We start from the raw sequence: 26,593 nt of genomic DNA on the forward strand, positions 1-26,593 counted from the left end.
TTAAAATAACATTTTGTCAATTTTATTAAAAGCAGATTCCATTTCTGAACATAGTTAATTAAGTTTCCTTAAAGAAAAAAGAAGCCTACTTTATGGTATTATTTCATCAGAGTAAGTTGGCTCATTGAGACTATCACTGAAAAAGACATGTACAAAAGTTAGCACCACCTGTCTATAAACGCAGATAGTCACAGCCATTCCAATATATATAATCTCCCTTTACTTATACACACATATATTTACAGCTAATAAATAACATTTAAAGCCAAAGCATTGTTAATATACATATATAGTGAAGTCTGCAAAAGTCAGAGTTCCTAGGCCCATACACTGATTTGATCCATATTTTTTCAAGTTTATGTATCCTTGTTCAAAACCCAAATCCAGGAAATTAATGAATTAGCAATAAAGGGGGAAGACAACAACAAATCTCCAACATTTTATTTTTAGAGAAAATTCATTCCAAGTTGGCTGACATTAATCACAGTGTTTGTATTACTTTATATAGGCATAACTATATTTCTCAAAAGAAAGGCTGAAGTTTTGGCATCTCTGGAATAATTTCTACTCCGATATGTCCCAATACTATATCTCTTGATTTTTTACTTTCCAAGCTATGCTGAATAATAAACACATATGCAGGGCTTCATATGTGAATATATGTTAAGATATCCACACACGTTTACAGTTTGGATTCCCAGCAAGAGCCTTTGAGATATTTTACTTCTTTATCAATTCATATTAATATAGAGAAAATCATTCTGAAAGTATGATACCTAATTTATAAATAACTGTTCACTCACTATTGACTAGTTGTTAAAAACAATAACTCTCATGGCATTTCATGTAACTATGGCGATTGAGGATTCTTTTAATTGCCCACAATGGTTTTAACCACTGTTTATGGAAATATACTTTTTCATCTCCTAACTTAGTAAAATGGTCCTTGTCTAAAACTTGCATGATTCAAAATTTGATCTTGAACACATATTTTCTTATCAAAACCAGGGAAGAAAGAGACATCCTCAAAGCATGACTAAAGCATGACTGAGATAAACCTAAAATTGAATAGGGCTTATAAGATATTAAATGACCCCAAACTGATGAAAACAATTTCAGAAATCTGATAATGAAATTGTGGTATCATTTTCTTTCCCCATGTTTAAAATTATGTGTGAGCTGGCAATAGCAGGCTCATAGAAGATGCTGTTAAAATACAATCTTGAGACAAAGGAGGGGGAGAGATTAAACTATAAAGCCTATTAAGACTGAATTGATCTAAATTTTATATTTCTTTTAATTAGTAACTTAGAAATGATGCAACCAACTGCAGGGATGTTTTAAAGTTTCAGTGATTTATCAACTTCATCTTCTATTCCTCTCTCCAAGTCACTAGTCCCTGGTTAAATCCTGGAAAACACAGAAACCAAAAAAAAAAAAAAAAAAAAAAAAACATATTTTGCACTAATGGGTGCAACTCATGCCACCAAAAAAAAAATCATTTTCTATATTCAGACTTGGAGAAAACTTTGAGAAGGTATCAGTCCAGAAAATGCAGAATTTCAAATAAAATATGAAATTCTACTCAACTTTAGGCTATTGACTAAACTTACTATATAAAGAAGGTTTATTATTTTACCATGGGCCCAAATGGCTCTCAATTCTTTCTCAAAGGACAAAACAGTGATTTTTAAATCTGCTATCTTTTGATGTTGGAGGATGTGCTATTTGGCCACTATACCCTTCAAATTGAATTAGTCACTTTTTTTTTTTTTTTTTTTTTTTGTATTTGAGATTATATCCTAAAATAACAAAGCAGAGCTGGGATTAATACTCAGGGAACTTGTCTTTGAAACATCCAAAGCACTGGGCATCTGATGTAAAAGTTACTCCATTCTTCATGGAATTCGTGTTCTGTTCTTCCTTCTGTAGATTTGCCCAGTTTCTGAGAAAAAGCAGAAGAGGAGGAGGAATTTATTACCTTTTTAGTGTTCTACAATCATCCCTCCTCCCACCTTCATGATATAAAAGCATTCAACTGGAAGATCAGTACAAAGGTTGTGAATATATACCCAGGAAAGATGTGGACGATGGATCACATGTGGATAATGGCAGGTTTGTAGGAATGAAAGACACTCTAATACCTACTTAGCTATATCCCAATAAGGACTATCATTTTCAGAGGACTGAACCAAATGATTTCAAACAAGATATGATTTAAGATTTCTTAATTCTAAAACTTGCCAAATGAAATGGCTGATTATTTTCTTTTCCTGAGGAATGAAACTTCTGAAGAGTTTTATCAGAAGAAAAGAGACAGAGAAATTTTGATTAATATAGTCACAGAAGAGAAAAACTGCAGAATGTTATAAGCCTTGTTCATAATTACTTCCACATAAAGTACAGATGTATAAAAACACCTGCCTAAATATCTGTGGTCTCAGTAATCTTATTATCAGATAAGGAATGTACCCTTAGATTTTCTCAGATATATTATTGTGACTTATATAAATAGTATGACCAGAAATACTTTTAAAATATCTGGAGATATTTCCTAATCTTTCAGGTTTTGCTTTTACATTTACACAGAGATTTAAAGTTGTATTTGATTTGGGGAGAACATATAAGTATATGTGATTTTGTGTATGTTTGTATGTGACATAAATGCATGTTTAAAGCTTCATATAGGATTCCTTTTCTAAAAGTTAAAGTAAATGTGAAATTGTCTCAGATTTTTGATGAGGGAAAACAAAGCAATGAGCCTCTGAGTAGAACAGTCTCCACTTAGGTAAATATTCAGTTATTCTGCCTGGCTGAATACCATTAACTAACTACTCTATTTCAAATTTATCTTGAGTGCTCTTACGTTAATGTTTTTCATAAAGTGGCTTCATCTTATCATTCAAAGTATGTCATAATTCTATTTTTGTAAAAAATGAAAAAAAAATATAAATATTATATATACATAGAGAAGGTCTAAAACAATATACATTTAATGTTAATTGGGAGTTGTCCCTGGAGGAGAGAGTCAGAGTGATTGTATTTTCTTTTTGCCTATTTTTTCCTAATCTATATATAATCCATAATTACCCATGGATAAATTACATAATAAAATAGAAATTTACAATAATAGAGATATTCCCTATAGGGTTTTTAATATGATTTTCTGATTAGGAAATTCTTATTCTGTACTTTTGTCTATAAATGTAACTGAGAGAAGACAAATCAGAAGTAAGTGTTTTTCCTACATCAGGATTATGTTGTGCCTAGCCTTTCCCCTCTTTTCTTGTGCCACTGGTTTGTATGACATGATCAAAGTTTTCCTCCCCTTTTACTTTAACCCATTAGTACTCAGAATCTGGCAGGAGAATGAGCAGAGAAATGTGAGAATTCAGGAGGGGCTGGGAAAGGTCACATGTGAATCTCCACTTAATATTACACTCTAGAAAGATTTGGCTGACAACTGTCATGTGGATTAGTCTTAAAGATCATGTAGGTAAGGGCCAGGGGATTGCTTTGAGATAGAAAAGAGAACCGTCTCCTGAATTCTAACTCCATTAGCTCCCCATCTTTGGTGATTTTGAGATGGGTACTTGATGGCTGCCCTTTTGGCTCTCTGTCCTAGAGTCTGCTGTCACTTGGAGCATCAAGAAGGACTATGTGAGGGCACCTGGGTGGCTCAGTTGACTAAGCATCTGATTCTTGATTTCAGCTCAGGTCATGATTTCAGGGTTTATGAGTTTAAGCCCCACATGGGGCTCCATGCTAACAGCATATGGAGCTCTGTGTTGTCAGCACAGAGATTCTCTCTCTCCCTCTGTCTCTGACCCTACCCCACTTTTTCTTGCATGTGCGTGCATGCGCATACTCTCTCTCTCTCTCTCAAAATAAAAATAAATAAACTTAAAAAAAAGAAGGACTATGTATTGCAGCTGATGTTTTGCTCCCCTGGGTACATCTGGGGAGGGGCTACACCCTCAGCCATGATTATAACTATTGTGTCATATGCTCTGTATACGGGATCCATAAAGTTAGCAGAGATACAATACAGAAAATGCAGCAGTGAAGATTTTGTGGCAGCCCAAAAAGTAAAATAAAAGAACAGAAAGAGGAAGAAAAAAGAGGAAGTATTGAGAAAAGTAAATGGGTAAGTCTGATGTGTAAATATGGAAGGGCTAAGAAAGACCACCTGAAGATTCTAACAAGAATCGGTGCAAGTCTTTAGTCACAAGATGAAGAGCAATGTATGAAGCAGTGTCCCTCAGAGGGCAAGCTCAGGATATCCAGAGAGCTTTAGTCCATAATGCTCACCAGCCAGACTTTTTATTCAGGGACTTGTCATGGCATTTCACAAATACCACAGATGCCTTTCCTTTCTGCAGATGAGATACTTTCTCCCTGGAACAGAAGATCACCCTGTAGAATAAAATGGATGTAAACATATAAGGGAAAATAGAAACAACTGTTCACAAATATATGGTTTGGTCAAGGATCTTTAAATCCTACATGATCAGCCTGATTGTTTTGATATTTCTAAAAGCTCACTGTTTAAAGTTAGGTCATTCTGGTCAGCAATACATCTGAATCATAGGGTTATTTGAGGGCCTAATCACAGTTCAGCAATAAAGGTAGTCAATCTGGACAGCTTGGAGCAACCTTAAAATCACAAGGCTTTCACCATGAGATAATACAAGATCCACTTTACCACTTCTTTGTATCTACATTAAGGAATTCACAAATCATCCTTCAACTGGCCCTGTTAGAAAAACAAATGCTCTGCAGAGCCTCTCCATCCACAACCTCCTTTTTGTTTGTTTTGTTTTGTTTGTTATAAAAGAAAATGACCAGAGGGAAATAATTTATCAATCCTAATTTAAAGAGTCATTTTTATATGAAATTTATTGTCAAATTGGTTACAACACCCAGTGCTCATCCCAACAGGTGCCCTACTCAATGCCCATCACCCACTTTCCCCTCTTGGGCCCCCCCCCCCCGCCCCCCGCCCGCGGGGGGGGGGTTGTGGGGGGGGGGTGGGGTTTGGCTCCCTTCCTCGCTAACTTTTTTTTTCTTCCCCTCCCCCATGGTTTCTGTTAAGTTTCTCAGGATCCACATAAGAGTGAAAACATATGGTATTTGTCTTTCTCTGTATGACTTATTTCACTAAGAGTCATTTTTATTACAATAATGGAACACTATAGTTTGCAAAAATCCCTATAAATTTAGTGTACAAGTTTTCAAATCCCTGGGGCTCTGTATTCAATTTCTTTATAGATATATGTGAGGTGGGGTTGGGGAGATGGATGAAGATACCTTGGAATCTCATTCTTCTTGAAGATGTTGGTTTTAATCTTTGAATGTCAAAGTGACATCTCTAAGGTTCTTTCCACAACTGTTTTGTACTTGCAAGAAACAGTGCTAAAATAGGGGCATTTGTACCCCAATGTTTATAGCAGCACTCTCAATAATAGCCAAATTATGGAAACAGCCTAAATGTCCATCAACTGATGAATGCATAAAGAAATTGTGGTTTATATACACAATGGAGTACTATGTGGCAATGAGAAAGAATGAAATATGGCCCTTTGTAGCAACGTGGATGGAACTGGAGAGTGTTATGCTAAGTGAAATAAGCCATACAGAGGAAGACAGATACCATATGTTTTCACTCTTATGTGGATCCTGAGAAACTTAACAGAAACCCATGGGGGAGGGGAAGGAAAAAAAAAGAGGTTAGAGTGGGAGAGAGCCAAAGCATAAGAGACTCTTAAAAACTGAGAATAAACTGAGGGTTGATGGGGGGTGGGAGGGAGGGAGGGTGGGTGATGGGTATTGAGGAGGGCACCTTTTGGGATGAGCACTGGGTGTTGTATGGAAACCAATTTGACAATAAATTTCATACATTGAAAAAAAGAAACAGTGCTAAAATAGAAGCTGAGATCCTCATCTCAGCTCTCGGTCAATAATCGTGACCAGTTCAGGGCTTATGTTTTCTTTCATGAAATTCAGAAATACTATTACTTCCCTAGTAATGATAATAAAAGAACACTCCTCCCCCAAATTATAGGTGTAATTATCTAGATGATATAGTTTTAAATACAAAGCTTACTAAAGTTCCACCTGAACGTTGAAGGCTCCAAGAGTACCCTCCCAAGGTAATGACAGGGTAAGCCTAACGTGAATGGAAAGAAATTGATTTAATTACTTTTTTTGAGTCTCTCCTGCTTTTACTCTGATCTTCTCAATAGTAAACCCAGGGCTGCTCCACCAGTCTGACCAGCTGAAGTATGAATCGCTCTTCCATTTGAGTTTCAACATTAGCAGTTCCCCAATATCCACCTCCGTGTAAATTAGAAAGGAGTATGTCTTATTCGCAGAAATTTCAGGCCTGAATAAAAAATCAGCATATTTGGTTAGTTCTGTGTGGTTTTTTTTTTTTTGTTTGTGTTGGGTTTTTTTTTTTTTTTTTTTTTTTTTTTTTTTTTTTCATTTTTCTTCCTCCCAAGGCATAAATAGCTTTGTTGTTTGGGAGATATCTTAAAAATACAAAAAGTGTCCAAAAAAATATTCCAGATGAAGATCAATGGCATTTAGTGACTTTTAAAAGACATCTACACCCTTTTAATCTATTCTAACTTTTACACTAAAAGTGTGAACTATCTAATACAATTCTTAAGAAAAAAATCCATAAATGAATCATTCAGAGACATTATATTCATTTTCATATATCCCCTTTCAATCTGTACTGCTATGTGAACATTTTTACTTTGTTACAATCATAGCATACATACAATTCTCTATTCTTTCTTTGTTTACCTCATATTTTACCTTCCATTTTTCACCATGTTTTACCTGTTTTTCTATAATTATAGGTTTTAGAAACTAGATAGATTTTAGTGACTTATTAAACCACAATTAACCATTGTCTCAATGTTGGGTACTTATTTATTTCTAATTTATGCTATTGTATGCACAATGTGAATATCTTTTGTCATAGTTTTTTTTAAATTTTTTAATGTTTATTTTATTTTTGAGAGAGAGACAGAACATGAGTAGGGGAGGGGCAGACACACAGAATCTGAAGCAGGCTCCAGGCTCTGAGCTGTCAGCACAGAGCCCAACGCAGGGCTTGAACTCACGAACCTCGAGATCATGACCTGAGCCGAAGGCAGACGCTTAACCGAATGAGCCACCCAGGTGTCTCCATAAAGCTTTTTTTTAAAAAAAATTCTGTTGTGGGGCGCCTGGGTGGTTTAGTTGGTTAAGCATCTGACTTTTGATTTTGGCTCAGGTCATGATCTCACAGTTTGTGAGATTGAGCCCTGTGTCAGGTTCTGTACTGGCAGTGTATAGCCTGCTTGGGATTCTCTCTCTCCTTCTCTCTCTGTCTCTCCCCTGCTCATGCTCTTTCTCTCTCTCAAATTGCATAAATAAAACACTTTTTAAAAATTCTGTTGAATATCTCTTTTTCTACTCTTCTTCTGTTCTAGGGACCAAAAGCAGTTAGCAGTGCCATGATAAACCCACATGCTGGAGGTAATGACAAGTGGTTACTCACAGGGTGAAAGGAATGTTCTCACTCTCAGCCACAGTGCCATACAGAGAAATCTCAAAGACCTGGTTGGTCTGTGTATCACTCTCAGTCCCAGAAAAATGTATCTTTACTTGGTAATGGAAGACTATAAGGAAAAAATTGGAACAAGTGCTAATCAGTTTTTATGGAAACATCACAGCCCCCAAATAAGCAGGCGATTCAGAACCACAGACTACCTCACTAGTGATTAAATAAGAAGTGCTCGCACACAACCATCACTGTGGCTTGGAAAGATTTCTTCATGTCTGTACAGTGTTTGTTACTCAAATTTTCAGACCTTGAATTCCACTCCTTTTTAGAAAAGTGTGATTTCAGTGCATAGGAAGAATCTAGGTATATCTGAATTGTCAAGCAGCCCTAGATTGTAGTCATCTTTGATTGGGTACAAGGGAAATCAAATCAAGAAACCAAACTACACATGATTCTTTCTTCATGAACTATACCCTTCCTTGGCCATCTTGACCCTGAATATCTGTATAAAGCATATTTGGCATTTGTTAATGGAACACTGTGATTGTGTTTTTTCATGCTTTATGAGTATGTCTGACACTCTACCCTATGTGTAAATTCCTTCAGGTCAGAGGATCATGTTTATCCTTTTTATCCCCCCATCATCTAGCACAGAGTAGGTATTATAGCAGGCTCACAATAAAACTCATTCATTGAATCATCAGTGAGGCTATAAAGACTGCCAGTTCTTAAAGTGTTTGGGAGAGCTTCTGGAAGCAAGTACTTGAACTTCTACATCATTTCCTCCCTGTTCTATCTCTACTAAAACCCCTGTGTAGATGGAATGGAGGGAGGTCAAGGAGATAAGAAACACAGCAGGCTTAACACACAGCTACTAACGAGTAGAAGAGAAACTGTTTCTCTTCAGTGGAGCCCTTGCAGGACTCACCATAGACCAGAGCAGGAGAAGTTGATACTGCTGCAGTGACCCCAAGAACAGTGATGGAGCACTGCATGGCACTGAGCAGGATGCCTGGGGATGAGTAATACCCACCAGGTCTCCAAAAGATTCCACCCTCCTCTCTACCTCACACACATTTTCTCATTCTGAAAAGTCAGGGAAACTAAGGGTTTCCTCGTTGCTTAAGAGGTTTCCTTGAACTATTGCTGCTCTAAACCTCTGGGCAACCAAATGCACCTCTACAGAAGTTCTAACACACTTTACAAGTGGGTGCCTCTATCAGATACATTTTTACCTTGGAAAACTGTATTTCAGTATCATCCCTTCCCCTGGACTTCTCCCTGGACTCCACATAAATTAGCTTTTCTGGATTAGTTCCTCTTGCTAGATTTACCTAATTATCTCCTTTCTTGTCTCCCCTCAATCTGTATAAATCTTGCTCTAAATAAGCTGCCAAGTTTGAAATTCACCTGGGAACAAATTAATGACAAAATGGAAATATCTTACAGGTTTGGTATATTCTCTCTCCCAGGAATAGTTGAATTTTAAAATACAGATAGCTCTTGCCTAAAGCAAACTTTAGGAGTTGGCAAACCTTTTCTGTGAGGGGCCAGATGGTAAATAATTTAGGCTTTGTGGGCCATACAGTCTCTGTCCCAATTACTTAACTGTGGTAGCACAAAATCACCCTTAGTCAATTAAAAACAAAAAATGAATGTGTGTAGTTGTGTTCTAATAAAACTTTATTTACAAAAGCAGGTAAGGGGCTAGATTTGGCCTCCTGGGCCTTGGTTTTCTGGCCCTGGATAGATAGATGGTTTCAAATGAGCTCTGAGCCTGGTTCTAATGGGCTAGCCCATGCTAATGGTCACAATTACAGAGAAGGGTGGCAAGCAAGACTATTACAGAGGTTAATGCAGGTTGTACCCTGGGCCTTACTGGCAATGTGAATTGAGAGCTTCAGTAAAATGGACCAGTACAACTCCCTCTCTAGCAACAGAAATACAGTGAGGGTTCAGGGTTTAATAAAATCATTGCACTACTTCTGTTGTAATGGACAGAATCAGTACATGGGATGCAATGAGTGTGATAAAAAAATATGATCAAACTGATTTTCCTCATTTACAACATTCTCCAGCATACCTTTGTAAGGCATCTGAGACCGAGTCTTCAGGTACATTTTGCTGCTTCTTTTGGCTCTGACCTTATTGATCTCATAACCCAAATTGTTGCAACGGTTTTTTCTACAACTCAGGCAAAGCCCTTTCTCAAAGGCTTCCTTTGAATTGCACCGGTAGGCCTTACTCGGGTTTTCTTCATTCAACAGAGAATCAATAAAGAGATGAATGGAGCGCTCATGGGAACACTTCACTAGCTGGTCCACATCTGGAGAACAAGAGACAAAAAGAAAATTTAATTCCATGACAGTCCACAATGAGTGTTTCATCTCACATGTCTAAACTAGTTAAATGCGGTGTCAGAATAAAATTACCTAAGAATCTAGTCCTATGACTCCTTGATGTAAGTCCTATTTAAGGAGGTATTCTTGATGGGAGTTTCTTACCTATCTCTAGAGTGTTAAAATTGCAAATTTGCAGAGAACTTTTGACTTTTCTGCTGTCTTATATTTGTATGTTTATGAGGATCTAAGTAAGAGACATTCAAGGCAGAAGTTGACTTCCCCCAGTTTGTCACATCCTTCTCTTATATTGAAAACATAAAATACTTCTACATGGACCTAGAAACAATATCACAAAAGGCAGAATTATTATTTTTTTTATTTAAAAAAAAATTTTTTTTTCAACGTATATTTATTTTTGGGACAGAGAGAGACAGAGCATGAATGGGGGAGGGGCAGAGAGAGAGGGAGACACAGAATCGGAAACAGGCTCCAGGCTCTGAGCCATCAGCCCAGAGAAAAGGCAGAATTATTAAATGAATAGTATTTTAACATAGATTCTATGTATAATTGGAGGTTGTGTCACTACTGATTTTTGCATTAAATGAATCACAGAAATAATCAGTAATGTAATAAAAGTGTATCTATTACCATAAGCTTCTATAACAATTAAAAATAGTAGCATTATGCTGTAAGTCCTATAACATGTGCACAAAAGACCTATAGTCAATATCTACAGGTAAGTTTAATTGCCCACAAAGGATGCAAAGATCCCTTAAAACAAATTACAAATTTAACACAAACATGATTATTGAAGTAAATATTAGGACAATATTAAATTATATTTTCTTCTTTAAATTTTGGAATATTTATTTTTAGAGAATGGCGATTTGTTTCTTATTTTTACTTTCTCTCTAAAAGGCTAACAAAATTAATTTGGACTAATTAACATGCCCTTTATTTTCAATCAATTCAAAATAAACCTTATGGTTTCACAACTATATTCAGAATATAACAACATGTGCCAGAAGTCATTTTATGCTGCTATTATCCAAGGCAATGGAGTTTTCTTGTATAGATCTCACCTTTCTTTTCTTTTATCTCTGGAAGCTCAGTACTCACTCACTCAGTATTGTAGTCTATAATATAATACATAAAAGAAAAAAAAATGTTTGTCTATCTGATCAAAAGAAGTACTAAGGTATAAAGGCGATTATGCTGAATATGATAGCTTCTTCAGAAATTATCTTGGCTAAATGTGTATACTTTAATATACACATTTGCATACACATTGCATACTTGTGGGGAATGGGTGGAAGACTGGGTCAATAAGAATTAAGAACAACACTTATGTTTAATTAACTTCTAAATCATATTTACCTCCAAGGCCTCTCTCTGCAATCACACGGATAGCTTCCCCAATGTTACATCCTGGTTGAAAAGTGCCTCCATTAGGATAAATGTCAACATGTCCTACTGGTTTCTGGATTCCAATACTTCGGCCAGGTGACCCTCTGGTGAATGTGTGTAAGACATCTACAAAATCTGCATCATCAGGAGAAAGGCGACTTGGAGCTTCTGCATATTCAAAGTTAGGTCCAGCTGGATCTAGTCCTTAATGAGGGGGAAAAAAAAAGACCTCACATATTTTTTAATTCCCATTAATTTTAGTCTCCATTAGCATTAGACAATGCTAATGTCACCTTGGCATTCGATTGTTCATCATTTGAATGTAACTGGCAGCCACATAGATTTTTATTAGCTCCTTATCCTAGTGATTGGATCATTAAGTTACTGAGAGTCATAGAAGTAGGCTTAGCTCTTTCTGAAAGGAATTTGAGTCTCTGAAACTTGCTATTAAATAGCAATTTCATTCAGAACAGCTAGATCTCCTTTTGTAAATTACTTTTGAACCTGTTGAGAAGGACTTCAAAGAGTGGTGAGTTCGTTCTTTTTCTTTATGCATGCCAAATCATCTACTACCTTTGCCCTGGTTGACTGCCTTCTTTTTTCCAAACAGGCTCTGGTGTTGGTCCTTTTTCATTTATCCCAGTACTGATGTGAAATGTGACATACATAACACCAAAGCACAGAGCCCGGGAGGATGGAAATGAGCTTCCCAGAGACCACTGGGCTTTTTGTGCTTAACTCTGCTCTTTCTTCTGACAGTAGGTGGTATGTCTAGGACAGCTAGTGCCCATATTCTGTCCTTCTCCAGAAAAAAAGTGCTCCCATAATATAATCAAATGGCTTGGCAAGCAGAGAGGAACACCACACACATATAGATATATTTGACAAACATTTTTATTCTATTTCCAAATGACAGGCATCTCGACTCTTCTGTGATAGACTACTGGCACTGCTTTCTTACCAGTAATTCTATTGACCTTCTTATTGGTCAGACTTCCTGCAATGCCAGCAGCATGGGCTCCAAGGCTGTATCCCAAGAGATGGACATTGTCCAGAGGATAGTGAAATTCCTCCTTTGGAAGAGAAAAAGAAAAAAGGGGTTCTTACAGTTCTGTACAAAAGATCAAAACTAAATGAAAAATATTGTTTTGGAAATGCAGGCTATACTGAAAATTAATTCTACTTATTTAAATTTTGTGGTATAGATCAAAGAAACACTTTAGTGTTGAGATTTTCTCTTTCTTTAACAACATATTTAAGTTACAAACTTTTTCCATACATCTGATATTGAAATGTATGGAAATGTGAATTTTCATTTATCTGAAAATATATGTATGCATGTACATGTGTATGTATAGCTGTATATTTATATGTAGATATATGTATATGTGTGTGTATCTATATGTAGATACACACATATATTAAATATATATTTAACTTTAAGCCAGTATTCCCTACTCTAAATACCCTACATCACTTTATTCTTTAAGTTAGCCAGGAAATGTCTTAAAACCAGAAAATATTATAGCAGGAATGGATCGCAGACACATATAGTCCATCCTCTTTATTCAATAGATAATAAGCCTGAGGTCGAGGCAGGTGATCTGATTTTCCCAGATTCACTTTCCTGATAGGCAAAAGAGTCAAGAAAAGAGCTTTAATCTTTTTTTTTTTCTTTAGTTTTAGAGACAGGGAGTGTGCTCAAGTTGGGGAGAGGGGGAGAGAGAGAGAGAGGGAGAGAATCTCTAGCAGGCTCCACACTCAGGGCAAGAGCCCAATGCGGGGCTCAATCCCACAACCCTGGGCCCATGACCTGAGCTACAATCAAGAGTTGGACACTCAACCAACTGAACCACACAGGTACCCCAAGAACTTTTATCTTCTAACAGTCAGTCCAATAAACATAGCTTATTTTTTACCTCCACATATCTGGCTTAAATATTTTGGCCCTGTCAGAGTATTAGCTTCCTTTCAACCAATGCCAAGATACATTTCAAAGATAATTTTCAGAGAATGACCTCAGGAAAAAAGTGAATAAAAGTGGCAGCTAAGTCAGAAGTCCTGACCCTTAGCCATCTCATATCTACAGACTTTTCTTGCCAGTTTCTTCCCAGCTCAAATCCATCACTCCCCTAACCCTCAACAAAAATCTGGATCTTTAATCTACACTAAGCAATAGGTATTATTAATACTTTCATGAAAGAGATTGGTATTCTAATGGGTCAAAGCCAAGATAACATTTCCATGTGCCAGTCAACTGGTAAGGAAGGATTTGGCTGAACCTGACATCTTCCCTTTGCCCTGAAATAACAAGCTTTTGTCTGTTTTGCCCAGTCACTTCTTGGTCTCACCAGATCCATTCACTATGAGAATATCGATAGGGAAGGGCAGGACTATGCTTTGGCTTTACAGTTTTATCATTCTTATCATAATACTGCTTTCTGGCTGAAAAATAACCATGCTTATTCTGAAGATTTGAATTTCCCCAGATGAAAAGTAACAAAGACCAGCCATTTGTCCCACTCTGGCCAAGAGATCTGTTTTGGACATGTAAGGCTTCTTCCCCCAATCTTACCTCCATCCAGTTGATAAACTTGGCCACATCCTTTCCCACCAGCTTGGTGTATCCCGCAGACACTGGATAATGCTGCTGGGCCCGTGACAGCCAGTCCACCACAATGACATTGGAATCTGGTTCCCTCTTGTACAGGGCAGCCACAAGTTTTGGCACCCAACTCTCATACATGCCTGTCACCTGAAAAGGATGATGCAAGCTTTCTTAAAATACCCACATACAACTTGTTATAGATATGACAGCCTAATATACTTACGCTGAATGGAAAGAAAACAAACAAATCTGAAAGGTTGTCCATTAACTCAGGAAGAAAACTCAAACTATGCAAAACAGTGTTCAGAGACTTGTGACTCCCCTTTATGAGGCAAATTTGAGTACGCCAAGGAAGGGTGTTGAGGTGAGGAATGGCAGACTAGGGTTTACACCACCAATTTTTAAAAGCTTGGTTTATGAATTCTGTAAAACCAGTAATTTATATGAAAGATCAATCTGAATAAGTTAAAATTTTGCACTGGAGCTATAGACTATTTTATAATAATTTAATTCAATTACTTTCAACTAGGCTAATAACTTATTCCCAACAAAATTAGTTTGGAGGATGTGAATGCACTTTTTTTTTTCTTAAGAGTCATTTATTTACATACAACATTTGATGTGCTGATGAAAAAAAGTTTTAAGCACGCTAATTCTAACAGAAGGTAAATTTATTTATCAATCTGTTTGTTAATACATAAGAAAATGATCAGTTTCAGTTCAGATTTTTTTTTACAGTTCTCTCAAATTCTTAATTTTCAGAGTGGAAATTAATGAGGTTTAATAGTCACATTTCTCAAATTAGATTGGCTCTGGAGATAAGGATACTGCCAATTGTAATTCTTTACCTCTTGTTTAAGAAAGCCCCAAAATTCAAAGTCAAAAGAACTATAGAGTTCTCACATTAACTTTTTTTATGTAAAATTTTAATTTATGCTTTCAGAGAGGACATCAGACACTTCTGCAAAGATGCACACTTTAAAATAATCAAAACACATTTTTTAAAAAGCACATTATAAAATTCTCCACCATCGTTCCATGAGCCTGCATGTAGCAGTAACTTGATTCAAATCCCCAAATCTCCCCACCTCTACCATGACCTGATAGAAATCATATTGTAGCCATAGTAAAAGTTACTCAAATACGTACTCAACAAAGAAGGTTCTGAAATATATGTTTAAGGCAGCTTTTGAAGGGAGATCTATAAAACCTATATTCTTCTTAGAATAATTCCAAAAGCAAATATAGGAGTCTTGAATTCCCAAACCAGTGGGCTTCATTTGGAACTTTGATCTTATATGGTGGATTCTTTCAGATTTATGCTTCCATTTTGTTCACTTTATTCTCTAGACTAAAACTATCAAAACCTGAGTTCTTGTTTCACTCCTGACACTAACAACTGCACAATTTTTCACCTCATTGCTGTGGTAGGAAAAAGCAAGCCTGAAACTCAGGAGATCTTGGTTCCAGTCCCAGCTCTTCCAATAATTACTTCTATGAATGTAGGCACTGTTTTAACCTTTTAGGACACCTACAAAACAAAGGAGTTGGATTCAGATGATCTTGAAGTTACCCACCACCTAATAAATGTCTTCTTGCAACCATTCTGACTTCCAATCTACCTGCAGTGATATAATTAAAGCTATTGCCATTTCAAGCATAAAGAGAAAAAGAAAAAAAAAAAGAAAAAAAAGGTACAAAGGTGACGTTGGCTCATTAGAAACTCATTTAATAAACCTTCTCTGAACATGTTTCGGTGAGGCTGCTTTAAGTCTAAGCACAGTCTGGGTCTTTGAGGAAACAGGCTAGAACACCGACCTAGCCTCAAATTCCTGTGAATTGGTCCTGTCTTCTCTTCTCCTCTCTTAGTGGTTGGGGGTTTGCCACACTTTTCAACTGCCTTTCAAGAGAGGATGATGTCAGTTCTTCAGAATGAAACATTAACCACTCCTCCTTTCAGCTGGCGTGAGGGCCTCCTACCACAATGAGAACTCTGTGCTTAGTGCACTGGTCTATGAAACCTAAGCAGGTGGCAAAGCTCCAGGACAGCTGTGTCTAAACAGCTTTCTGGGATGTGCCCTAAGCATACTACATGCTAAGCATTCTTTTGGATTTTCCATGGCAAAACTAAAGAATTTCCCCATTTCCCTTAGTCTTATGACCTTGAGTTGCTGAACAGCTTACCTCAGATAAGGCAGAAAAATCTTGCTTGCTCTAAGCTCCTATTATAAGTTTTTCCGTACTATCAATGTTTCCAAGTTAAGCAATCTATCAAAGAGCAAAAAACCCAACTTATTTCTACAGTGACTGATACTTTTATTAACTGTCTAAAAATGAATCTACTCCTTTCTCTTTTTTTAATCATAGGAAGAACTTTATTTTTTGTATTATTTTATTTTATTTATTTATTTTTTAATAAGAGATTTATTGTCAAATTGGTTTCCATACAACACTCAGTGCTCATCCCAACAGATACTCCTTTCTTTTTTAATTCAACATAAAATACTGCTGTAAGTACCCCTGAACAAAGGGGTGTAAAAGAAACCTTCCTTAACTCTAAAAAGTTTTTCTAGGGTTTTTTTCTAAGGTTCCTTAAATCAGCACAAAGTTTTTAAATCTTTGATTCTCAGATTCACAGTTGAACTGAAGCCTTTCTATGGCTAGATTAGTTCCTGAATAGACCAACCAGCTAGCTTTTTATGATGAAAGTCAGTCCCACAGCCAATGGCCTAGCCTCTGAGCTCAGGCACTCAAAATGTCAGGACACATGATATGAAGAATATGGTGGGTTTAGTGGGCAGAAGGACCCATAATAGAAATTGGCACTATATACTGATACTGGGTTAGTTATGTCATCTTTGCATGAGAAGGAACTATGCTTTTTAAAAATTCTTAAAGCATCAAGTTCTCTCAGGGGATAAGAATGTGAGGTCTGAGACATTCAATTTATTGTGCCATATAAAATGTTTATTAAGCTTATTATACTTTTTACAAAGGTATTAAAACTCTATATACAATCAAAACATCTCTAAAACTACCAACAATTACTTTTTCTTATTGAATCTCTTAAATATAAAAAGATCCATGTTAATAATTTGAATATATAATTTTATCATAAGATATGTAATTTATGTTAACTTAGTAAATAGATGTTTAAAAAATAAACATCCATCTAAATTCTGTTAGTAGTCACCTTCATCTCCATAAAGTTATAGCAATTATCCTATATTGTTAATAAGAATGGTACTTAAGTTACACAGGAAAATAAGTCAAGACTAGAAGTCTATCAATCCTTCTCTAATTCATCTCATTAGGATATATTTAGTATCTTTACTATATTCACAAGCTCCGACATAATGGAAAGATAATTTCTCTTTAATGTCCCATTTTATATAACTCCTTTTTATATAAAAGATGAAATCTGCTAACTGGGGTTTTAAAATATTAAAAACCAACTGAAGTAGTTAAGTAAGAACTGAACCATGTAAAGTGACTGCCACATATTTAGAGAGTACTACTTTATTCACATTCTTTATTTTGTTGTTGTTGTCTTCTTTTTTTTAAGCGTTAATTTCCAGTTACTTAACATACAATGTAATATTAGTTTCATGTGTAAAATTTAGTGATTCAACATTTCCATACAACATCTGGTGCTCATCACAAGTGCACTCCTTAATCCACATCACCTATTCACATTCTTTAAATGTAACCACAGTTTTCACCTTTTCTAATCATTTTGCATGACACTTCCCTGGCTAGCCCTCTGTCATCTATAAAAAAGTTCCCTAAAGTTTACAATTGGAGAATGTTGGAAGTAGAGGGACAACTAGTCTAACCTCTTTGTCTTACACATCAGTCAACTGAGGCCCAGAGATAAGAAGTAGCATCAGTCACTTCACAGAGCTAGAGAATGGCAAAGCCAGAGCCAGAATCAATACTTCCTCACTCCACTCTAACCCTCTCCTCCCTCTGACAGGTTGTTTCCCTTAGGAAAGCATGTGCTTTGGCAATGTGCTACATGAATCAGGATCATACCAGGTGTGTACTGGTTTCCTAAACTGAAAATGTACATTCTGCTCTGTAGGTGAGCAAAGCCTTGTTTTCCCAACTCACAAGAATGGCTGATTCAAGGGCACCAACTAGGGACTGTGGTAAAATGAAGGTAGGCACTATCTGGGGGAAAATACTCATGAACCTGTGATTTTAGATTCCATAATCCCACCCTGAGCCAGAATTGCCTGTACTCAAGTTTAAAGTAAAGCCATAGGAGGGGCGCTTGGGTGGCTGAGGTCATGATCTCACGGTCCATGGGTTTGAGCCCCGCACCAGGCTCTGTGCTAACAGCCCAGAGCCTGGAGCCTGCTTTGGATTCTGTGTCTCCCTCTCCCTCTGCCCCTCCCCCACTCATGCTCTGTCTCTCAAAAAGTGAATAAACATTAAAAAAAATTTTTTTTAATAAAAATGAAGTAAGGCCATAGGTACAGGATATATGAAGACTCATCACAGGGTTCCCAACAACTCATCACGGGGTCAAGATGCCTGGGTCACCCCAATTCTTTTCTAAAAAGACTGTCTTACCGTCCAGCCATGGATCACCACAAAGGTTTTGCTGGTGTGGTTGAAGTGGCAGTTAGCCACAGATTCTGTCACTCCAGGAATGAGGTGGCAAGTATCTTCAGCTATGTCTTCAGGGGTCCTTAGAGCAAATTTACTTTCGATATCTATAAAATCTCTTCCTCCTGTAATTCCTGAAAAGGAAAAATTGGATAGGTGGCTAATTGGAGGGTTGTTTGTTTTATTTGTTGTTATGGTATGTTTTAGGTTTATAAGCAACTACCACCAATGACATTTTTATTTCTATTTTTTTTTAATAAATGTAGATTGAAAGAGAATGACTTGGGGTACCTGGGTGGCTCAGTCAGTTAAGCAAGAGAATGACTAATTCTCCATTAGTAATAGAAGTTGACAGAGACCAGAATCCAGGTCTCTTGGTTACAATTCAAAACTCATTCTTCTGAAGAACATTGGCTCATGGCTCTTGCATTGTAAAATTCCACTTATATCATATATTATTTTTCACCCTCTTTCAATATTGGATTATATCAACATAATGCTTTTCCCAAAATGTTGTATAATAGGCTTGAGAAAAGGTTGTTTCCTTTGCAATAACATAACTTTAAAAAATAATAGCAGTAACAAAATTTGGAAGCTTGAGGAAGTTTTTATATGAAGTTGTTCTCACCCCCATAGCAAGGTACCTCAGTTAAAAATATTTTTGAAAAATCATTTAGTGGGTTGTTCAAAAATGCATATACTATGTGTGAACTGGTTAATACTTTACCCAAATATTTTTTTCTATTATTTCTTATGTCTTTACTGTCTTTTACACAAAGTCATAGCTTATAGCTTTGTAGTTACAAAACTACAGCAAAGCAGGTTTGGGAAAGAATCCACTTTGATTCTTCATAGTCAATCCCAAAGTGAATAAGGAGAGAAATAAACTTCAGCCTACCATTTGAATCTCTTGACAATAACTCTAAATTTTGATAAACCTTCATCTAATACCACAGTGAATGCTTGAAATAAATTTTGCTGCAAATAAAATCAAACTCTTCTACAAAGCAAACACAATCAAAGGGAAGTTATATTAGGGGAAATTATTTACTTTCTTGTCAAGAAAAAAATTAAAAATTATTTACTATAAAATGGTAATAATTTGTAGATTTTAGATTCCTCTACTTAAAACTCAGATGATAAATAATTGGTACTTCTAATTTCTTAATCTAAATTTACTCTTTTCACAATTCAAATGCTGAAAATCTGTAATTTCAAATAACATTGCAAAAGCCAGGCCAAAATAAAAACAAGAATGATATGGTATAATGAATACACAGGTATTCATGTAGCTAGCTGAGTACTGGTCAACTTTTTCCTTTTTAATTATTTTCTAAAATTCCTAAAGCAATATTGTGGCTACTTGCTAAGTCATTCATTATAGGTGACAAGTTGATATCTCTCTCTCTCTCTCTCTCTCTCTCTCTCCCTCTCTCTCTCTCATCTCTAGCACCTGGACATTCTAAGATAATTTATTCAAATAAGAGAGTGTGGTAAACTATTGCTATTTAAGGCTTTTTTTATTTACAGATAGTAAAATTGCACTTGAAAGCCATTCACCCATCAAAAATACACTTGGCCTTCCATCTTATTTGAAGATGCAGGTCTTCCTTTTCCTTCCTAACCAGGTAGTACTCTGATGGCCTTATTATTTGCCTGATAGTAGAAAAAAATGTAGATTTTTAAATCTTATTCTGCTCTAAATACCCAAGAAGGTTTTTTTTTAATTGTTAGGAAGCGCTTTAGAAAATTTCAAACTAAATTAGTTTCACCTTGTCTCATCTCTCCACATCAAATAACTCATCCTTCCTCAATAATCTTATTTTAACATATTTTATTATCAATCTTTTCAAAGTAGAAATCATCCAAGTGACCTGGCAGACATATCCCACCCACCACCTATTTGTTAAACTGTTATTTAAGACTACAGCTTTACATAGCTCCAGAGGATGCCACTCACTTTGGTCTATTTTCCCCTAGAGTTATGCAACATGATGGCCCTAGAGTTGCTGGTGGTTTTGAAATAACTAAGGATATTCTCAGAAATTATTAAGGCTAGCTTTGTGAATTTCCATGAAAAAAAGTCTATTAAATTCATAGATTCTATACAGATTATCTGCATAGCCCATTGAGAGGTCCAATTTTCCACTACCAACATTTCCTGTTCGGTACATAACTTCTACATTTAAAAAAAAAGGAAATTCCTACATTCTCAAACAAATTTGTATTTGGAGACTTTTATTTCACTTCTCAAGGAGATTAGTTTTTATTTTAAGTTACAGAAAGCATAATGAAGCATTTGACAGGAAGATTGCACCACTCTATATGCTATGTGCTGTTTTCAAGTCTATGTCAGTTCTATACATGATCATAAATGGTATTAGTGTTTAGTCAGTTTTTCTTTCTCTTTGGCATGCTGACAGAAATGTTCACACTGCTGGTGTTTGTAAGAGTGTCTCAGCATCCTAAAGATGAATGTACTTTCCAAGCCTATCTTTTCACACAATTGATATGGGCCAGCTGTTACTTTTAGTTGTTCCAATATACACTAGAATTGCTCTTGCCAGACAGATGAAGTGATTTGACTCAATTGTTACTAAGGGAATTACGGATTTCCATACATGAAAATGATATTAATGACTGCACTTATCTTTCTAAGGGGATAAAGATCTTTTTTATCAGATCCCCTTAGAAATTAAAGCTACCTTAGGGTAGTCGGAAGGGGGCTGCCTAAGGTATATTCCTTTATAAGTGCTTCCATCCTGAATTCAACTTATCATAGCAACGTAACCACTCTGACTTGTTCCCATCAGATGGCCTTATTCAGCACTAAGGTAGGACTTGGATACCAGGCAAGTTACAAGTTAATGTATTTCTTGACTATGTAATCTTTATTTCTAACTTCTTAAATAGCTAAAATTCTAAGTGTATAAACAAAGACAAGGTATTTACTTAACATGGATAATAACTCACAGAGATGAAATTAGATTGAGAGGTGAACGCGCTTTAAAGGTAAATTTATGGAGGGTATGTTATTGTTCCTAGGAAAGAAGAAATATTGAGCATCCCAGAAAATATATTCTTTTTTCTTTAATTCTATTTTTTTTTAATTTACATCCAAATTAGCTTATACTGTAACAATGATTTCAGGAGTAGATTCCTTAATGTCCCTTACCCATTTAGCCCATCCCCTTTCCAACAACCCCTCGAGTAACCCTCTGTTTGTTCTCCATATTTAAGAGTATCTATGTTTTGTCCCCCTACCCTGTTCTTATATTATTTTTACTTCCCTTTCCTTGTGTTCATCTGTTCTGTGTCTTAAAGCCCTCATATGAGTGAAGTCATATGATATTTGTCTTTCTCTGACTGACTAATTTCACTTAGCATAATCCGCTTTAGTTCCATCCACCAGCATTCTTCACAGAGCTAGAACAAACAATCCTAAAACTTGTATGGAACCAGAAAATACCCCAAATAGCCAAAGCAGTCTTGAAAAAGAAAACCAAAGTAGGAGGCATCACAATCCCAGACTTCAAGCTGTAATACAAAAGTGTAATCATCAAGACAGTATGGTACAGGCATAAAAACAGATACTCAGATCAATGGAACAGAATAGAGACTCAAGAATTGGACCCACAAATGTATGGCCAATTAATCTTTGACAAAGCAGGAAAGAATATCCAATGGAATAAAGACAGTTTCTTCAGCAAGTGGTGCTGGGAAAACTGGACAGCGACATGCAGAAGAATGAACCTGGAGACCACTTTCTTATACCATACACAAAAATAAACACAAAATGGATGAAAGACCTAAATGTAAGACAGAAAGCCTCAAAATCCTCAAGGATAAAGCAGGCAAAAACCTCTTTGATCTTGGCCACAGCAACTTCTAACTCAACGCGTCTCCAGAGGCAAGGGAAACAAAAACAAAAATAAACTACTGGGACCTCATCAAAATAAAAAGCTTCTGCACAGCAAAGGAAACAATCAGCACAACTAAAAGGCAATGAGAGAGGATATTTACAAATCCTCTCATTACAAAAAGGAATGAGAGAAGATATTTACAAATGACATATCAGATAAAGGGTTAGTATCCAAAATATAAAGAACTTACCAAACTCGACACCCAAAAAACAAAGAATCCGGTGAAGAAATGGGCAAAAGACATGAATAGACACTTCTCCAGAAAAGATATTCTAAAGGCAGTTCACAGTTACCAGATGGATAGGATAAGCATGCATTTGAAGATGAGGTACAAGAGTTCAATTATAATGCAATTCCCTTTAAGTTTCTAATCACCCCCCCCACCCTCAACACACACACACACACACACACACACACACACACACACACACACACACCTAAAGGACTTCATCAGTAATTCACCTTCTCTCTGAAACTGATAGTCATACTTACTGACTCAGGCAGCTTCTGCAGAGTGCCAAAAACCAAATTGAATGGGAAAAAAAAAAAAAGTTTGGTGAGGGGAAAAAAAGTCAACATCCTATTTGACGGAATTGATTAGTCTTTTCCAATGTAGACACCTAACAGATTTGCTTTTCATTTGTATGGAAAAGATGTTTGTGAAAACAGAAGCAGTAAACTAGATAGCCCAATTTCTCCTCCCAAAATAAAGCAAAGAAGGAAGGCTAAGCTAAAAGTACACTGCCTGAAAGAAAGTGAAAATTTCCCATTGTTAACTCTTCCCCTGTGTCTCACTCCCACCTTTCAATACTACTATTCATCCATCCCTCCAGTGCTGAGCTCTATTTATGTGGAATCTGCTATTTTGCTGCCATCACCCATCACATTTAATTCACATGTTAGCCTGGAAATTCACTATGGCAGGTCAAATAGAAGTGCAGTTACTGAGCACTGACCCATATGCTCCTTGCTTAGCTCTTCAAGTTTCCTAATGAGGCTCTGCAGAGACTGAGGTGGCTCCAAGAACAAAGAGCCTGAGGGCAGTGCCTCATATCCTTACTTTCATCTTAGAAAAAAATCAAGAATAAGTAAAGTCAGAGCCCAGAGAAGGTGCTGCTCACACTTGTATCCTTTGGCTATGAAATTCTTACATTCCTAGATGAATTCATTTGGAGGAGAAAAGGGGTAGAAATTTGCTGTGATGGGAAAGGCATAATATAAAGGGTGGGGGGTGGTGGATTGAGAGTGGGAGGGAAGGATAGGAGGGATTAATTTCAAGTGTACTTAAAAATGATTCTTCCCTTAATACATTTACAGCCAGGAAAAGCACGTGTTGGTTAAAATCCAATTTAATTCATCAATCACAAAGTGTCTACTTAAATCAAAGAGTATGAATTAGAGGCACTTACAAGAATTGTTTTTCAAGATTTTATTTATTTTCTTTTTTTTAAATTTTTTTTTCAACGTTTATTTTATTTTTGGGACAGAGAGAGACAGAGCATGAACGGGCGAGGGGCAGAGAGAGAGGGAGACACAGAATCGGAAACAGGCTCCAGGCTCTGAGCCATCAGCCCAGAGCCCGACGCGGGGCTCGAACTCACGGACCGCGAGATCGTGACCTGGCTGAAGTCGGACGCTTAACCGACTGCGCCACCCAGGCGCCCCAAGATTTTATTTATTTTCTTAAGTGATCTCTACACATAATGTGGGGCTCAAACTCACAACCCAGAGATCAAGAGTTGCATGTTCCATCGGCTGAGCCAGCCAGGCACCCCAGCCTAAGAGAATTTTGAGTGCAGTCTGAACTCCTCATTTTAGAGTTAGGAATCTAAAAACCAGAAAGGTGACACTGACTAGACCAGGAATTTAGGGTCATGAATTGCTAAGGAGCCAGCAAAAACAAACTGTGGACAACACATATTCGGGTGTTTATGGTAAAAGGAACATCACACCATGGTGTATTTTCTTAAATAAGAATTTGGAGTTTGTTCTTACCATTTTCTTGGAACTATGAAGGGAACATGACACTATATAAGATATTTAAGACTTTCTAATTGAACCTCCAATATTCTTAAACTGATCTGACAGAAAAGATACTTTTTTTATTCAATCATATTAATGAAATCTACTTTTTTTTAAATAACCTTAACAAAAATGTTCTATCACAACACACTGCTGAAATAAACTTTCAACTGAAAAGTCATGGACAAACTTAACTATAACTTGAACGTCTGTGGACATGCTACCTGAGAGCACATCCAAGTGACACTGACCTAACTGCAATTTTACCAGGGAAGAGAGAAAAAAATGTTGCCTCCTTTTATAACTTGCTTCAGTTGGTTTTTGGTTGTTGTTGTATATTAGATGAACCAAAGTTCAAGGGCAGGCCTGCTGCCTCCATAGTGGAAGGGTCTGGAGCTGGGCCTGTGTGTTCCCTACAATAAAGAAATTCACATCTCTCCTGTAGCACCTTAACCCTAGCAAGCCAGGGGCTCCAGGGTGGTGACTGAGGTTCAAGGGTAAACTCCCTGAAGCCCCACTGCTAGCAGCTGCCTCTCAGGTCAGAGCAGGACTGAGTTCCCAGGACATTAAGGGTAGCCAATTGCAAAACCCGTAACCCCCAAGTCAGTGGCGACAGACAGCTAGTCCCTGCGACACGTTATCAGGAGGGTCAACTCTTCCCTAGGTTTTCTGGGTGCTAAGAAAAGTTGCATCTGCAAGAATGGAAGCTAGGGAGGGGTGCCTGGGTGTCTCAGTCCCCTCAGGTCATGATCTCAAAGTTCCTGAGTTCAGCCCAGCGTGGGGCTCTAAGCTGAAAGGGACTTGCTTGGGATTCTACGTCTCCTCTCTCTGCCCCTCCCCGACTCATGCACGCTCTCTCCCTCTTCAATAAAAGAAAGAAAGAAAGAAAGAGGAAGAGAAAGGAAGAAAGAAAGAAAGAAGAAAGAGAAAGAAAGAAAGAAAGAAAGAAAGAAGAAAGAAAGAAAGGAAGGAAGGAAACTGGCGAGCTTCCCAGCTCCGGAAGGGGTGCAGGGTGCTGGCACAGCAGGACTCGCTGCCACCTACGCGACTCAGTCCCCCACTACGCTGTCAAGGCAGAGAGCTGGTGCCCGGTGCTTCTAAGATACCCACAACGCTTTTTCCCCTCCTCTTCGTGGCCTTCTCTTACAGAAGCCGCCACTCTGTCGGTGCTCACGAAGGCCGGAGCCCGGGTCGCGGCTGCGCCAGGGTCACCTTGACCTGCGCGCCTTTCATTCCAGAGCCCGCATGCGAGAGAGTTATTATGGATCTCCACCATTTAAGTCCTTCCTCCTACCTCTCTTTGTCCGCCCCTCATGCTACCCGCTACTCTTCTCTGAGCCTACGTACCCGGAAATATGGCCTCAGCCAGATCGGAAGGATCAACGAGGGAAAGACTCCAGCAAGACTCTAGCAAGATCGGAGGGAGAATTCCCTCCCTGCCCCTCCCGGATCCCAACCCAGTGGCTCTTCTCCCGGCCTGGCGCTCTGGCTAGGAAAGTTTCCAGGGTGCCTCTGCAACCCCTTTCAGTTTCCTCCTTCCCATCCTTGTAACTTGTGGAAGTGGCCACAGAGTGAAGTCTGCAGGTGGAGGGGAGTGTACACGCAAAACTTACTGTCGTCGGCAGCCACCCATCCACGGGTAGTGGTCAGACTCTGGAGCCATATGCCCAGAGCCATCAGGAACAGGGTTTTGCTCTCCATCTCCGGGCAGGGCTCTCTGTAGGAGCTACAGGGCTCTGGCAGGAGCGCGAACAGTGTTGGACCAGCTGAGCCTGAGACGGGAGCAGGCTGGAGGCGCGGTTCAGCGTGAGGCAAGTTGCCCTTTAAAACGGAGGGCAGGGCAGTTAGAAGTGGCAGGTTCCCTCTGAGGAGGAGAAGGGAGAATGGAGTCTGACACTGTTTCCACTGCACGGCTGCTTATGTGACTGGAAATATGCAAATAAACCTCATCATCTATTGGCTTTAAAATCAGAAGTTGGGGGGAGGGCTCTAAATTCTCTTCCAAGTATTTGAGCAAACTGTAATGAGTATCAACCCTGCCAGAGAAAAGAGGGGGAAAGGGCAGAAGGGAGAATTTACTTTCTCTGTAAAGTTCCTATTTGCTTTTCCTAAGGAT

The 26,593-nt window shown here is 37.6% G+C and overlaps 1 protein-coding gene across 2 annotated transcripts; it reads right to left on the bottom strand.

Moving 5' to 3' along the window:
* LPL (lipoprotein lipase) lies at positions 1-26,390 on the bottom strand. Of its 2 annotated transcripts, none has more exons than XM_040490372.1 (10): positions 26,091-26,390; positions 18,497-18,666; positions 13,886-14,065; positions 12,272-12,383; positions 11,281-11,514; positions 9,645-9,887; positions 7,556-7,676; positions 6,203-6,385; positions 4,312-4,416; positions 1-1,945 (listed from the first exon to the last, which is right to left on the bottom strand). In XM_040490372.1, coding segments are annotated over exons 1-10 (1,437 nt in total). In that variant the 5' UTR covers positions 26,179-26,390; the 3' UTR covers positions 1-1,944. The 2 variants fall into 2 exon arrangements, with proteins under 2 accessions (XP_040346306.1, XP_040346307.1); XM_040490373.1 differs by lacking the exon at positions 1-1,945 and adding an exon at positions 4,709-4,710 and having other exon boundaries at positions 4,396-4,416.
* Between the last annotated feature and the right edge of the window lie 203 nt (positions 26,391-26,593).

The sequence above is a fragment of the Herpailurus yagouaroundi genome, unplaced genomic scaffold (assembly GCF_014898765.1).
Source record: "Herpailurus yagouaroundi ecotype Mexico unplaced genomic scaffold, PumYag 181, whole genome shotgun sequence".
Classification (NCBI taxonomy): domain Eukaryota; kingdom Metazoa; phylum Chordata; class Mammalia; order Carnivora; family Felidae; genus Herpailurus; species Herpailurus yagouaroundi.

Excerpts from the sequence above, each read along its gene's own strand:
- LPL (XM_040490372.1), bottom strand. The coding sequence starts at position 26,178 with ATGGAGAGCAAAACCCTGTTCCTGATGGCTCTGGGCATATGGCTCCAG. Across the intron at positions 18,667-26,090 it reads ATGGGTGGCTGCCGACGACA|GAATTACAGGAGGAAGAGAT; the intron begins GTAAGTTTTGCG and ends TTTCCTTTTCAG. Across the intron at positions 4,417-6,202 it reads GCAGGAGAGACTCAAAAAAA|GGTGATCTTCTGTTCCAGGG; the intron begins GTAATTAAATCA and ends TTTATTCTACAG.